We start from the raw sequence: 15,789 nt of genomic DNA on the forward strand, positions 1-15,789 counted from the left end.
TCCTTCCCGGCTGCCCGCTCGGTCCAAAGGATACGGGGCGCCCGGCCCCCGGCCCCCAGCCGGGCAGGACGTGGCGCAGCAGGGCGCGCAGCCGGAGCGAGGCGGCGGAAGCGGCGCTGTCGGCGTGGCTCGGTCGCTCGGCCATGGCGCCCCGATGCGGACTCCTCCTCGGCCTCGGTGCCTCTGAGGCAGGGCCGCCCAGGGCCGGAAAGAGGCCGGGCCCCGCGGGGCTCCTCCTGCCGGGGGCCGCACCCCTCCGCCCTCCTCTCCACGGGAAGGACCGCAGAGGAAACAGGCCGCGGAGCTTCCAAGGCGTCACGTGTGGAAAGCTCGCTCCGTGGCAGACTCGGGGGGGGGGGGGGAGGCAAACCGCGGGAGCCTCGCGGCCCCTGCCAGCAGCACCCAGGCGAGCTCTCTGGGGCGCAGGGCCCGGGCTGGCCAGACGGCTGGCACCTGCTTGGCCCACCAGGCACCAGCCGGCCGCCTTCCAAGGTATCTCGCAGGGTAACCGCCCTACCCCAGACACATGCAAAAGGCCGCAGATTGCTTCATCAGCCATGAATGTCATTATTTGGATTATTAATATCATGTGACAACAAATCTGCTTTCAGACCTGCTCACAGTACTGATGACTGGTCCTGAAACACAGACATGCACCACAACCTTCTGGAATAAGGAGCAGGCTTTATTCAAGGCCAGTGGACAAAATTACATTGCTCAGAGTTTACTGGCAGATTCTGCTTGCGGGTTAAGAGGGATGGGGAACCGGGGACCCTTCAGATGTGGGTGAAGCGCAGCGCTATCATCCCAGGCCACTGGCTATGCTAGAGCCCAGCCAATTTTGGGAGGGCCACAGGCTCCCCGGCATTAGAACATTTCTAGCCTAAGGTTACCAGATTTTTTTCAATGAATCATGGGACTTTTCCACTTCAGTTGAAGGGGATGGATTTTGTCAGGGGACTGATTTGTAAATCTGGGGACTGTCCCCGGGAAATGGGGACGTCTGGTAACCTTTTTCTAGCCTTTCTCTTAGCCAAAAACAGAGATTTGGGACCAACTCACCTTGAACTCAGTGGGATTTCCTTTTTCCGTAACCAGAAAATGAGCAGTGGTAGAGCACATGCCATTCCTTCCTATGGGGAAAAGTAACCAACACACTTGGGCAGCATTTCTCAAAACAGTGGCCCCCTCAAGACTACAGCTTGCCCAGTGGCCTCCTCACTCGCCTGCCCTGCCCCTTAGCCAGCCATAGCACAGATAGACCAATGCCAGCACCAGTAACCAGTCTTGCAGGAGACAGAGGGGTTGGTAAAGAAAATTAGAAAGTGAAAGGTTAGTGTCATTATTAATAAACAAATGAAAACTGGGAATTGGAAGGAGTAAGAGTGGAAAGCTGCTAGAGGAGGAAGTGAGCTTAAAGGAACCCAAGGGGCAAGAAACTGTCAGTTGGGGGAGATAAGTTACAGGTTGGGCATTGAAGAAGCTACAGGAGATGGGTAAACATACTTTTGAGGGGCACAAAGGAGTGGGAACTAGAAAATTAGAGCAGGCATGTCCAAAGCTCAAGAACTTCAATCGTAAGAAAAGGTCAGCAACTCTGGTCGGCCCTCATGCATGTTCGCTTCATCAGTGTTTGGGCACCCGACTTAGAGCCTCTGCATCAGGGCAGGCAGTCACAAGGGCAAATGACTACACTTGGTTTGAAGAAAGCTAGGTAACAGAATGCTTTACCACACTGTAGCAAATCACTGAACCATTTCCAGAATTGGGATTAGATACAAGTAGAAAATAATGTCAGTATTTGCCAGCTCCCTGCCACTATCTGCTGCCATTTTGTGACTGGTGGGCCTCAGTGAGTTTTGGCCATTCCCAGTGGGCGCTGGGGGTAGAAAGGGTAAGAACCTCCAGACTTTGAGACAAATATCTGATACGGGTGGGCCCAAACTTCAGTGACAGGGATCCTGAAAAGGGGTGCACTCCCACCCCATGTTCTTGCAATATACAAGGTTTCTCCATCTCAATGGTTATGCACATATGAACAGTTGCCCAACATGCTGCAGTTATGGTAAATGAACTTATGTTTAATTTTCCTCAATGAGGTAAGTACTGTAACACTTTGGTGGCTGTGGTTAGGAAAGGGGAGCAGAATTAAGTTTTGCATTTTGCAAATGTTTTTATGAGAAGCTGATGTGGCTAACAAACTAGGACCTTTGCAACCTAATTCACTAAAGCCAGCTGCAATACAGGAGTGACCTTTGGATAGGCTATCTTGGAAATAAAAATCATGCAACTGTATGATGGGGGAGGGTGCTAGAGTACAGGAAAAACAATAAAATTAAAGCCTCCACTGGGACTTGGGTCTTAGGAAATACTTTCCAACACCATTTTGTGGCTTTTCTTTTAGCTGTTCTGTATATGGTATTTAGGGACGCGGGTGGCGCTGTGGGTAAAAGCCTCAGCGCCTAGGGCTTGCCGATCGCAAGGTCGGCGGTTCAAATCCCCGCGGCGGGGTGCGCTCCTGTTGCTCGGTCCCAGCGCCTGCCAACCTAGCAGTTCGAAAGCACCTCCGAGTGCAAGTAGATAAATACGGACTGCTTACTAGCGGGAAGGTAAACGGCGTTTCCGTGTGCAGCTCTGGCTCGCCAGAGCAGCGATGTCACGCTGGCCACATGACCCGGAAGTGTCTCTGGACAGCACTGGCCCCCGGCCTCTTAAGTGAGATGGGCGCACAACCCTAGAGTCTGTCAAGACTGGCCCGTACGGGCAGGGGTACCTTTACCTATATGGTATTTAATATAGAATATTTTTAAAACATTGGTTACTTACCTGTCTTTGCACAAGAGCTGCATGCCAGTAGTGAGTGGGATAAACCACACTCACATGCATTTTCGCATAGGCACAAATCACCCTCAGACTTATCTCTCCTTTGAAATCAGTTCATTTTTCCAACCATAAGCTATAGAACTTACTGTCCACCCTCCCTCTTTATAATGGCAGGATGTAATTTAGCCAACTCACCCATAACTGTATGCAGCCCTATGGCTTCCGCATTCATTCTCTTGAAAAGAAATAAAGCCCCCTTAGATGCTGCATTCTAGAATTTATAATCCAATGCATGTCTATTTCTGAATATACAGTAAGTCCCATTGAGCTCACTGGAGCTCCCAGGTAAACGAGTATAGGATTGCACTTTTACAGGTAATTTAACCCCAAAATGGCCATTGGATATAACTGCTTTCATTTTTCACGGATTATAAATGTCCATACCATAATTCTAAATGGCATAGTAACCTACTTGCCACCTTTCACCCACAATAAGCTTAGGCATAAAATTAAAAAAGGCATCCATTTGTACAAGAGCAATAAAAAAATTAAATATTTATTCAAATAATAAGCTTAAGTTCAGGCTGAAATGTTGGCAATGCAGATATTAAACACATCACAAAAGCGTGCACAAAAATGAATTTTGAGCAGAGAACAAAAATACTAGGCATTATACTAGACAGCTGATTTAAGAAAACAAAAAAGATTTATAATAATCACTATACAAAATATAAAATGTATTAAACACTACCATCCACAAAACAGTTTTTTAAATTGGTTATATTTAAAAATTATTTGTGTAGTTAATCATATAGTGAATTGTAAATGATTATACAATAACCTGTTTGGCTGGCAATACCTTGTTGCTCTATAGCACACCCAATCACATTGCAAAACTGAGCATCATCATTTATGCTATCAATAAAAGAAACAATTATTGATAATACAAGTAAATATTGTCTGATCTACAAAGAAGAAAATTATTTTTCCCCTTCCATGCAAAGTCAGCACTTGCTTGCTTTTAGCAGAATGTATCGCCAAGCAATGTCCAGGGTTTCAGATGCTCACAGATAAGACTTTTACAAATCAAAGATTGACTGTAGACATGCAACCCTCTTGGCTAATGGATAAAAGCACTGTGCATCACTTTATCAAATTTATTGCCTTCCTGGAATTTCATTCAAGGCATCTGAAATTAGACCTAATGATAAATATACACATAGTGAAAAAGGACATAAACTGCTATTTGACACCACTATTGGTAATGTCTGTGCTACGTGAAAGCACCCTTTTAAAAAAGAGCCTATGCGGCAAGAGATAAGTGTCTAAAGATTCAAAATGAATCAACAGTATTGGATAACAATATAATTCTCAACTCAGAAGCTGCCTCAAGATTAGGTGCATCTTCAGTTAATGTAACAGGAAAAAAGGCAATGGGTTTTATTTTATTAAACGCATCCACTCAAACTGACCTAAGGCCACCAGATTTGCAGACACAACGTGTTTCTTTTTCTCTTTTTACAGTTCTTTAGGCTGTAAAATGATAAAGGAATAGAACTATTTTTAAAAAAAGCTATTTCATCTAGATTAAGAAGTTGCTCCAGGCGTTGGGTTCACGTTCTGAGTAGCCACTTGTGGTGCTACCTCAATGATTCGAGGTTTGTCTATAATCCTGGCAGTGCGGTTGCCCTTTTCTACAATCCCAATAATCCATGCTTGGTGACCTTCACCATATTTCGGAGACTTGATTTCAGCACAGAAACGTGCTGCCTGTTCACGTGGTAAACAAATAAGGAGTCCTCCTGAAAGGAAGAAGAGTTGACAGTTCAGATCAGAAGTCACTACAAACCTTCTCAATTACTCCAATCTAAATCCCACCATTCTTAAAATGGAAGTTGGTAAAAGTTATTTCAGCTACAAAGTCTGGGCATCCTTGTTGACTGATGATGCTAAGGTACAATTGAATAGGCTTGCATTTTCCATGAGATTTTGCTTCCCTCCATCTATGTCTTGTGGATCTTTAAACACTCTTCCATGTAATTCTGATTGTTTCCTTTTATTTCAGTATTCTTTCTAACAGACCTAAGCCACCAGCAATTTTTCTCTGCATCAAGCTAGGAGAAGCTCAGCATTTTATCTAATTTTTATTTGGGGAGGCTCACCATGCAAACTTTGGCCACCTCATGAGAAGACTCGACTCCCTGGAAAAGACCCTGATGCTGGGAAAGATTGAGGGTACAAGGAGAAGGAGGGATGACAGAGGACGAAATGGTTGGACAGTGTTCTCAAAGCTACCAGCGTGAGTTTGACCAAACTGCGGGAGGCAGTGGAAGAAGCGAGTGCCTGGCATGCTCTGGTCCAGGGGCTCACGAAGAGTCGGAAACGACTAAATGACTAACAACAACCATGCAAACCATTTGAGAACTCCTGTAACAGTTTTTCAACCAAGTTCTCATCAGACATAGTTATATATATCCACCAGTGACATTATGTATTTTTAAAAATACATAAATGAATAAAGAACACACAATGGCATCAAAAGATGCTGGTCCTTATACTGTATCATTAACTCCAGAATGAAAAACAGCTTCTTTGGAGTGAGTTGCATGCCAAATCAACAGACACTGCTATATAATACATGGTTATCAGTCAGCAAAACCTTTTGAACCAAAAATTATTTATATTTATCAGCATCCTTCCTACCAAGACTTAGCATGAACTTCTTTGGTGAAGAAAATAAAGATATAACAAATATGGTGCTTGGAGACAGAGCACGCCTTAAAATTTCTACAAGGATGCTTTCCGTGGGGATTCATCCACATGCAGGGTTTCTTGCCTACATGTACTGCAAGAATGTAATCATATTTTATTTGGTCACCTCCCTGCCCTTCTGCCCCCACCATTCCAGGAAAATGGAGAGGAGAGAACCACAATCCCGTCTACTACTGAAGCATAACAACAGTCAAGCCATTCACTGTGTGCAGATGTAAAGGAGTAGAGCTGTGTGCCATAAGGGCATTGCTGACAACGCACTCAACCTCCAGATAACCCCACTGAGCAGTTTCATGTAGCTGTTAAACAGCATCGGGAATAAAATCCAACCCTGAGGAACCCAACATTGAAGGGCACTCCCCAAGCACCACCCATCCAGCAATGTCTATCCAGGTAGGACTGCAACCCCCGCAAAGTGATGCCACCCACCCCTAACTCAGACAGGCGCTCCAGAAGGTTGATGGTATCAAACTGGTATCCAATTCGGTTTCCAAAAGGATCTTCAGAAAGTTCCTTAGACAGTGTTTGAAAAGCAGACTGCAGTTTTTTGTACCAACTTTTCAAATGTGAACTACAAAGCTGGGAGTCTGTCTCTGAATAAAACCTAATCTGAGTAACTTGGCTGCTTTTGAACATGGAAATTGGAGGCTAATTTGTGCAGGTTATTTACACACTACAGAGAGATGAGCTAAAAGAATTCCAGGTAAATGGCTAAGTTTAATATTGATGAACACAAATAGTACCCAATTGTGCATGCTACCCTCTTTAACTTATTCTGATGCGTGAATTATGTCACATCAAACCATACTTAAAATAAACTATGGTTTACTGTGAATGCCCAGTGTACCTTTGCAGACTGCTGAAATTCTGGCCACTTTGCTTCTCCCCAGCTGCCAAGAAGGCAAGTCTGGCTTGTTGTGTTGTCTGAACGGCCCAGCCTGACGAGGAAAGAAACCAGGAGCCCATGTTCAGCCCGCACAACAAGCCTGAGTATGGCTTCTTTCCTGGAAGCGCAACAGCAGCAGGGGAACAGTGAAGCACAATTTCGGCAGTGTGCACCAGCACGCTGCTTGTTCACAATAGTGTTCGCATTAGCGTTACTTTAAGGATGTTTAATGTGAGCATGTGAACCAGGCCAACCTGAGAAACCAAGCCTTCGGAGTGCGTACTCAGAAATGTTACTCCATTAAGATTTTTTTCTCCCTACATAATACTGCTTTCTTGCCCTTCTGTGTAAACACACACCTGGTCTAGAGCCACGATGTTGTGGACATTGGGAGACTATTCCAGACTAGAACTTGCACTAAAGACACACAGCAGCAGTGGCTAATTGGGCTCTCTGGGAAAAGAGCACCATCTGCTGACCTCTGGAAGAAGTTCTTTAAGCAATGCTTGTGCAAAATGCAGTGTTTGTATGCCAACGGGGTAACGCCATCTTGTGCTGCCCAGTACTGCCAGGCGTGCTCTTCTCAACGGTTCTTTGCTGCAGAATTAAGCCTTGGGGGACTGGGCATCTTGCGGTCTGAAGTCAGGACTTCCAAGCACCATCCATGTGGCATGCAGGGGTGTTCTCCACAGGGAAGCTGCTCCCACACCCGATCTAGCATGTCTCGGCTCTATTGCCCATCAGCTTATGGGCAATAGAGCCAAAGCTGCTTTCACTTGCCAGTGCATGACCAGGAGTGCCCACTGTGCCCAAGGCTCCACCTGATGTCACATATGATGGCAGGTGGGCAGGGTTTGAAGAAAACAGCCTCGCAGGCCAAGTTTGACCCACCTCTGGCACAACAGTATCGCTAAACTGCAAACACAATCCTTTGGGAGAGTGTAACTCAGTCTAGAGCAGACTGAACATCATGTCCTTGAGCAAGTAGTGATAGAACCTCATTTGTCAGGAGTTTGATTCAGTTTATTGGCCTGCATTCTGGAAAATGGTTCTGCACTTCCACTACCTCAACCCACAGAGAGAGAGAGAGAGAGAGAGAGAGAGAGAGCTGAGTGTAATCACCGTATTCATGGCACCCACTTTAAATTCCCAGGTGACTTCTCTCAGCATTTTTCTGCAGGTGGCAAATTACACAGGAGACAAGTTTGGATGACTGCAATGCACTGTGTGCGACTGCTCAAGGCTGACCCAGAAGCTGCAAGCTGGTGCAAAATGCAACAGCTGGACAGCTCCATGAGGCAGAATATTGCCATCCTAATATGCCGCTGAAAGAATGGCACTTGTTGCTGGTTTGCTACTGATTGCTGGTATTGGTGTACATTACCAGTAATCAGTAGCAAAGCGGCAGCTAATGCAATTTTTCAGCAGCTGCATATTAGGATGGTGATATTTTATAATTGGTGTCTGTCTTGATACTGGTCATTGATCATAAGAAAATGATTTGACTTGGTGTACCCTAAAAAGCTTGGGATCAGGATCCTGTCTTTCCCCCTATATACCCAACTATGCAGGACAGGGTATCTTGCAGACACCATTTTATCAGGTGGACCATTCCACACACTGTCAGAATCATACCATAAGTGTAGCACTAAAGTCTCTTTATAGGACGTGTGTGGTGCTGTGATCTAAACCACAGAGCCTAGGTCTTGCTGATCAGAAGGTTGGCGTGAGCTCCCGTTGCTCAGTCCCTGCTCCTGCCCACCTAGCAGTTCGAAAGCACGTCAAATTGCAAGTAGATAAATAGGTACCGCTCCAGCGGGAAGGTAAACGGCTTTTCCATGTGCTGTTCTGGTTTGCCAGAAGTGGCTTAGTCATGCTAGCCACATGACCCGGAAAAACTGTCTGCGGACGAACGCCGGCTCCCTCATCCTATAGAGCGAGATGAGTGCCACAACCCCAGAGTCGTTTGCGACTGGACCTAACAGTCAGGGTTACCTTTATCTTTACTTAAAGTCTCTTTGGAACTCCCTCCTACTGCATATCAGACAGGCACCTTCTCCATTGTCTTTCAACAACAGGGGAAAACATTCCTCTTTCAACAAGCCATCCAGAATCTTTATCCCAATTGATATTTGTCTTTGTTTTGAATTTTACATATGTGCTGCTGCTGTTTTAAAATTCTTATTTTTAAAAAATGTTTTATATATAGGTTATGATATTGTAAACCTCTTCAGGATGCCTCACGGAAAGCAATTGATGATGATAATAATATAGTGGAACACCTCAACATAAAGGTTATCAGGCAAAGTAGTAATCCCTCAGGTAGGCCACCTTCTGAATCAGTGCTCCAAAGAAGAGAACCACCAAAAGCCAAGCCTCCTACCACCAACCCAACCAACCTCTCCAGAAGGATGCCATGATCAATGGTATCTTATGTAGCCCAAGAGAATTAGCAAGGTCAAACACTTAACTGGCCTTCTCTAGCTATTAGTCCATTAGACTAACCAAGGGAGTTTCTTGAAAGCTACATGCTAGCAAAAGAGTTGACATCTTTATAATTTGCTTTTTGAATGTGTGGTGCATCCTTCAATGTAGGAAGTGTTCATAATATTTACTTAAATTTACTGGTCTGCCCAAATAAGTTCTTACTGCTTTGTCCAGTCAATATGGCAAGCCTTCCTTTTTACTTGTCTCACTGAAGGCTATTTGCAATTGCAGAAATGCAACATCTCACGCACTGCCACCTACCTAGAATTGATTCCCAGTCCCAATTGTAATGCAGGCTGCACTTCACAAATATACAAATGCCATTTAATTCTATAAAGATAAATCTCAGCAATATGCATCCTCCTCTCCATGAAATGATTCAAATATTGCTAAAAATGCAGTGCACAAAGTTTGGAAATTTGCCCAGTCACATGAAGTAAGCATTTGCCTGGCCAAGACACTGCTGACACAGATTCATATTAAATTTCCTGCTATAGATATGGTATGTTATGACATTCTTAGGAGAAAAACCTTATTTTAAAAAGGGAGATTTACCTGAAGTCTCAGGACACGTCCCATGCATAAGGCCAAACATGTTGCCACACGCCTTGCTGACTGCAGCCATTTTGGCAAGAACAGGAAGATTGTGTATAACAAAAGAAACCTCATTGCGCTGCTGCTTGGCTAAATTTTGTGCATGCCCCAGGATTCCAAAGCCGGTGATGTCTGTGGCTGCATGTGCATTGAATGTGTGCATCAGTCCTGCAGCTGGAAATGGAAAACAGGAGAAAACATTACGATGAATTCTGGAGTTTCTTTTCCACCACTTTGTGAACCAGTTTAAGTTATGTACTGTGAAGTTTCAAGACCCATCACTTTACTCTGAACTTTAACACAAGAGATGTGGTTTCAGGACCCACCCTATTCCTGTGACTGTAATTTATATGAACTGTTTTCCATATTGAATTTGAAACTGTTGTAATTCACCCATGGACCACATAGTGAAGGGCAGGTAATGAACTGAAATAGCACCAGTAGCAGTAGCTCTGAACTAGGTTTTATTAAAATACTCAGAAATGTTGCAGAAAGAGTAAAAATGAAGTTGCATCATCATCATCATCATCATCATCATCATTTATTACTTATACACTGTCCATCCAGCTGGGTTTCCCCAGCCACTCTAGGCTGCTTCCAGAAGTAGACTAAAATACATTGAAACATCAGTCATTAATAATAATAATAATAATAATTTATTATTTGTACCCCGCCCATCTGGCTGGGTTTCCCCAGCCATGCTGGGCGGCTTCCATAGAGACCAAAAATACAGTAAAATGTCACCCATTAAAAACTTCCCTGAACAGGGCTGCCTTAAGATGTCTTCTGAATGTCAGGTAGTTGTTTATCGCTTTGACATCTGATGGGAGGGCGTTCCACAGGGCGGGCGCCACTACCGAGAAGGCCCTCTGCCTGGTTCCCTGTAACTTTGCTTCTCACAGTGAGGGAACTGCCAGAAGGCCTTTGGCGCTGGACCTCAGTGTCTGGGCAGAATGATGGGGGTGGAGACACTCCTTCAGGTATACTGGGCGAGGCCATTTAGGGCTTTCAAGGCAGCACCAACACTTTTAATTGTGCTCCGAAACGTGCGGGGAGCCAATGTAGGTCTTTCAAGACCAGTGTTATGTGGTCTCAACGGCCGCTCCCAGTCACCAGTCTAGCTGTCACATTCTGGATTAGTTGTAGTTTCTGAGTCACCTTCAAAGGTAGCCCCATGTAGAGTGCATTGCAGTAGTCCAAGCGGGAGATAACTAGAGCATGCACCACTCTAATGAGACAGTCCATGGGCAGACAGGGTCTCAGCCTGCGTACCAGATGAAGCTGGTAGACAGCTGCCCCAGACACAGAATTGACCTGCGCCTCCATGGACAGCTGTGAGTCCAAAATGACTTCCAGGCTGCGCTCCTGGACCTTCAGGGGCACAGTTACCCCATTCAGGACCAGGGGGTCCTCCACACCCACCAGCCCCCTTTCCCCCAAAATAGTACTTCTGCCTTATCAGGATTCAGCCTCAATCTGTTAGCCGCCATCCATCCTCCAACCGCCTCCAGGCACTCACTGCCTTCACTGGTTCTGATTTGAAAGAGAGGTAGAGCTGGGTATCCGCATACTGATGAACACCCAGCCCAAACCCCCTGATAATCTCTCCCAGCAGCTTTGTATAGATGTTAAAAAGCATGGGGGAGAGGACAGAACGCCGAGGCAACACAAGTGAGAGCCCAGGGGTCTGAACACTCATCCTCCACCACCATTTTCTGGACACGACCCAGGAGGGAGGAGTGGAACCACTGTATAACAGTGCCCCCAGCTCCTCTAGACGGTCATGATTGATGGTATCAAAGGCCTCAGAAATCCAGCAGAACTAGGAAACAGTTTTCACCTTTGTTCCTAGCCTGCTGGAGATAATCAACCAGCATGACCAAGAAAGTTTCAGTCCCATGGGGCGGCCTGAATCCTAACTGGAAGGGATCCAAATGGTCCGCATCCTCCTGGAGTGCCTGGAGTTGTTCAGCAACCACCGGCTCAATCACCTTGACAAAAATGGAAGATTTGAGGCTGGGTTATAGTTGGCCATATTGGCCGGGTCCAAAGATGTTTTTTTAAGAAGCAGTTTACTAACTGCCTCTTTCAGCGGTTCTGGAAAGGCTCCCTCACAGAGGGAAGCATTCACCACCCCGCAGAGCCCATCACCCAGCCCTTCCTTGCTCGCATGTATGAGCCAGGATGGGCAAGGATCAAGGAGACAGGTGGTTGGTTTCACTCGTCCAAGCAGCCTGTCCACATCCTCAGAGGTAACAGATTGGAATTGATTCCATGCAACTCTACTAGACAGGACTCTAGCACTCTCCCGCTCCAGCACTGCTCCCACGGTGGAGTCTACTTCTTCCCGAATCTGAGCGACCTTATCTGCAAAAAACTTTGCAAAATCATTGCAGGAGATCTTGGGGTTAACGGAACCCCAATGGTGGTTCCATTAAATTGTGAACCACCTGAAAATGTCTCCTGCTATTTTCTGCAGATGCAATAGAAGTGGTAAGCAGGTAAGAGGGTGTGAGCAGGTAGTCATCAAATGCAGTAATGATTAGTATACATTACAGATGACACATTCTAGGGTGCTGTTCAATGTAGCTTTCCAAGCATGAGGAGTTTGGTAAGTATTGTTCTTAGTTAGAAGAAGGAAGTGTCATGTAAATATATTTTACAACTTTGAAAGAACAGTTCCAGGTTAAGTTCAACTTTCTTTTATTTGAGTGGCTACATATACTCCCTACATACTAATAAGTTTAATTACATGACCAGGGAGTAGGAAAACCTAATTTCAAACAAACTGAAGTCTAAGCTTCTTTCATTCTCTATGTATAATAGATTTGGGATATTCAGACCTGAAACACATGCGCGCACACACACTCCACTTAAAATATATTTTCCTTTTAGGGGAATTATATTTAGATGACACTCCTGCGGAAAGATAGTTAGAACAGCTTTATAAACTATCAGGTAAGCAGTTTCTCAATTTGTGCACCATACAAAATAAACCAGCATCATAGGTTATTTCCACAAACATTGAAAGAAACATTAATCACTGACTAGCAGCAGTTTTTAGGACATACTAAAAAGTGTCTGTATGGACCTGGGGCCACCCACAATTGCAGAAAGTTTTAACATGTTTGAAAAGCCCTTCTGTAGGACCAAATACAGTGGTACCTCGGTTTACGAACTTTAGCTAATGGGGTCTCCTGCTGCTGCCACGCTGCCGGAGCACAATTGCTGTTCCCATCCTGAAGCAAAGTTCTTAACCTGAAGAAATATTTCTGGGTTAGCGGAGTCTGTAACCTGAAGTGTATGTAACCCGATGTACCACTGTATTTGCAAAGAATGCAGAAATTCTACGACCAAAGTTTGATTTAAAAAACTATCTGCCCAGAGAGAAAGGGAGTACTAGGTATGAAGACATGGCAAGGATAACAAGAGTAACCATTCTTGTCATTTCAATCAAAGGCAGAGAAAATGTTCTGATGTCCTCTGATCCTACTTTTAAAAAGGAAGCCAAGACCCTCCATTTTGATTTTCAGAACATTGCAAAGGCCTCTATATTCTGAGGGCTTTGGAAATCTGATTTATTTCTGATTTATTGCAACACTAATATTTTTCCAGCTCTAATACAAACTGTGTACATGCTTTTCAAAAACTGTTTGCCTCTTAGTGACTTATTTAGCTATATTTAACTCCAAAAAGTTTCATCATGAAGCATGTATACCCCATTCTCATACCTGTTCTGTTGAGTCTTGCCATATTCATCATTGCTTCTTGATAGGCTAGCTCCACATCTTCTTGTGTAACCACCAACTTGATTTTGTTCCATTTTTCTGGCTAGTATGTTGAAGAAGAAACAAGATCAAACACAGATAGTTTTAACTACATAAATTCTGCATGTGATGCAATTACTTTGTTTAAAGTGCAGTAGACTAAAGGTCTTATATAGTCCAGCATCTTGCTTCCAACAGGAGTCAAGTATTATTACTGTTGTCATTTATTTGTTGCCTTCCAAACATATCTCAAGGCAAATTCCTTTCTAAAGTCACCTAAGCTAGTGGAGATGATGAAGATGGGATTTTTTCTCCCAATGTGCATCACTTTACATTTACTTTCACTGAACTGCATTTGCAATAATGTTATCCATTCACCCACATTAAAGAGCTGCTTTTGGAACTCTTTACAGTTTGCTTGGCTTTCTACCATCCTCAATAATGGTCTAGTGTGTATATTAACTTAGAAGAAAGTTCTGCTGTATTCAATGGGGCTTACTATCAGGTAAGTGTGTAGGGTTGCAGTCTTAATGTCAAAAATATGAACACACAATACATAATTCACACATAATTACACACATAACTCACACTTAATTACGGACGCAACCTGGGAAACCAGGTGCAACAATAAATCAAGAAGCATTTCAAGTCTGCCTAACAGTGTGGGGCAGAGGACAGTAAATCTGTCTGATGAATGCCCCAATCCACCTCAAAGCAAAGGGTATCTAAACAATCAGTACTCATTTTCAATTAGGTTGTGAGTACTTGAATACAGTGGTGCCCCGCAAGACGAACGCCTCGCAAGACGAAAAACCCGCTAGACGAAAGAGTTTTCCGTTTTCGAGTTGCTTCGCAAGACGAATTTCCCTATGGGCTTGCTTCGCAAGACGAAAACGTCTTGCAAGTTTGTTTCCTTTGTCTTAAAACCGTTAAAACCCAGGGTGCATTGCTTGAAGATGTGCAGTTGCGACTTGACTTCGAGGAGCAACACATAGCACGCGGTGTGGTAGCCTTTTTGAGCTTTTTAAAGACTTTGCTGAATTTTTGAAGCTTTTCCAAAACTTCTTCTGCAGCCATTTGGTAAGTTAAACTTTTGAAACTTTTTTTGGGGGTTTTGGATTTTGGGTTGGGGTGTTTAGAATTCAAGGACTTGGTGTTGGGGAGAGGTTTGCAAGAATCTGGGAGCTTGTGTGGTTTTTTTCTGCATTTTTATGATTTTTTGTGACCATTGGGCCATGTTGGTTTTTTTTAAAAAATAATTCTGGATTTCTGTGTGCTGGGTGGCTGGGGGAACAGTTGAGGAGGGGTTTGCAAGGATCTGGGAGCTTGTGTGGGTTTTTGTTTTTGTTTTTGAATTTTTGTGGTTTTCTGTGACCATTGGGCAATGTTTTTTTTAAAAAAAATTTTTGTGGGTTTTGAATTTCTGTGTGCTGGCTGGCTGGCTGGGGGAACAGTTGGGGAGGGGTTTGCAATTTCTGTGTGGTGGGTGGGTGGCTGGGGGAACAGTTGAGGTTTTTGAAGACTTTGGTGATTTTTAAAGCTTTTCCAAAACTTCTTTTGCAGCCATTTGAAGATTTTGAAGACTTTGGTGATTTGCAGCCATTTCGTAAGTTAAACTTCTAAAACTTTTTTGGGGGTTTTTGGATTTTGGGTTGGGTGTTTGGAATCCAAGGACTTGGTTCTGGGTTTGAATTGCTGATTTTTTTTTCCTTTTTCTGAGTTTACGAAGGTAGGAGCTGTGCTGCCATGGGACCCAAGAAGACTGCTGCTGCGGAGGCCAGTGAGAGGAAGAAGGAGAAGGAGACGCTGGAAATGAAGGAGATAATCTGGAAGCACGACGGTGGAATGCGTGTGACAGACCTCGCCAGGGAGTACGGCAGGAACCCATCGACCATCGGCACCATCCTGAAGATGAGGGAGAAGATCATTGCGACTGATGCAGCCAAGGGAGTCACCAGGATCGTGAAGAACCGCCCAGCTGTTCTGGAGGAGGTCGAGAAGTTGCTGCTCATCTGGTTGGAAGAGAAGCAGCGTGCAGGGGACACAGTGACTGAGGCCGTCATTTGTGAGAAGGCCAAGGCCTTGCACGCTGACCTCATCCGGGAACAGCCAGGAACCTCAGGCGAACCAGAAGTCTTCAAGGCAAGCAGAGGCTGGTTTGACCGGTTCAAGGCAAGATCTGGAATCCACAGCGTGGTCAGGCATGGAGAGGCTGCCAGTTCTGATGTTCCTGCGGCTGAAGACTTTGCAGCGGAGTTCCTGGAGGCTGTGAAGGTGGAGGGCTACGTTCCACAGCAGGTCTTCAACTGCGACGAGACCAGGCTGTTTTGGAAGAGGATGCCCAAAAGGACTTTCATCACATAGGAGGAGTCCAAGTTGCCTGGCCACAAGCCCATGAAGGACTGTCTGACCCTGCTCTTCTGTGCCAACGCAAGCGGCGACCTGAAGATCAAGCCCCTG

The 15,789-nt window shown here is 44.8% G+C and overlaps 2 protein-coding genes across 4 annotated transcripts in view; both read right to left on the reverse strand.

The window, feature by feature from the left end:
* The window catches only part of LOC114605031 (phytanoyl-CoA dioxygenase, peroxisomal-like), a 39,995-nt gene extending 39,721 nt beyond the window's left edge, over positions 1 to 274 (reverse strand). Inside the window, exon 1 of the mRNA XM_028745769.2 lies at positions 35 to 274. Coding sequence (XP_028601602.2) covers positions 35 to 145 — 111 coding nt within the window. The 5' untranslated portion in view covers positions 146 to 274. The remainder of the gene's footprint in view (positions 1 to 34) is intronic.
* Positions 275 to 3,363: 3,089 nt separating this feature from the next.
* SEPHS1 (selenophosphate synthetase 1) overlaps positions 3,364 to 15,789 on the reverse strand; it is a 30,444-nt gene continuing 18,018 nt past the window's right edge. For all 3 annotated transcript variants that reach the window (XM_077935681.1, XM_077935679.1, XM_077935680.1), the window contains 3 exons: positions 13,294 to 13,393; positions 9,524 to 9,736; positions 3,364 to 4,625 (listed from right to left, as the gene is read on the reverse strand). In XM_077935681.1, coding sequence (XP_077791807.1) covers positions 4,411 to 4,625; positions 9,524 to 9,736; positions 13,294 to 13,393 — 528 coding nt within the window. In that variant the 3' untranslated portion in view covers positions 3,364 to 4,410. The remainder of the gene's footprint in view (positions 4,626 to 9,523; positions 9,737 to 13,293; positions 13,394 to 15,789) is intronic.

The sequence above is a fragment of the Podarcis muralis genome, chromosome 10, assembly GCF_964188315.1.
Source record: "Podarcis muralis chromosome 10, rPodMur119.hap1.1, whole genome shotgun sequence".
Lineage (NCBI taxonomy): Eukaryota > Metazoa > Chordata > Lepidosauria > Squamata > Lacertidae > Podarcis > Podarcis muralis.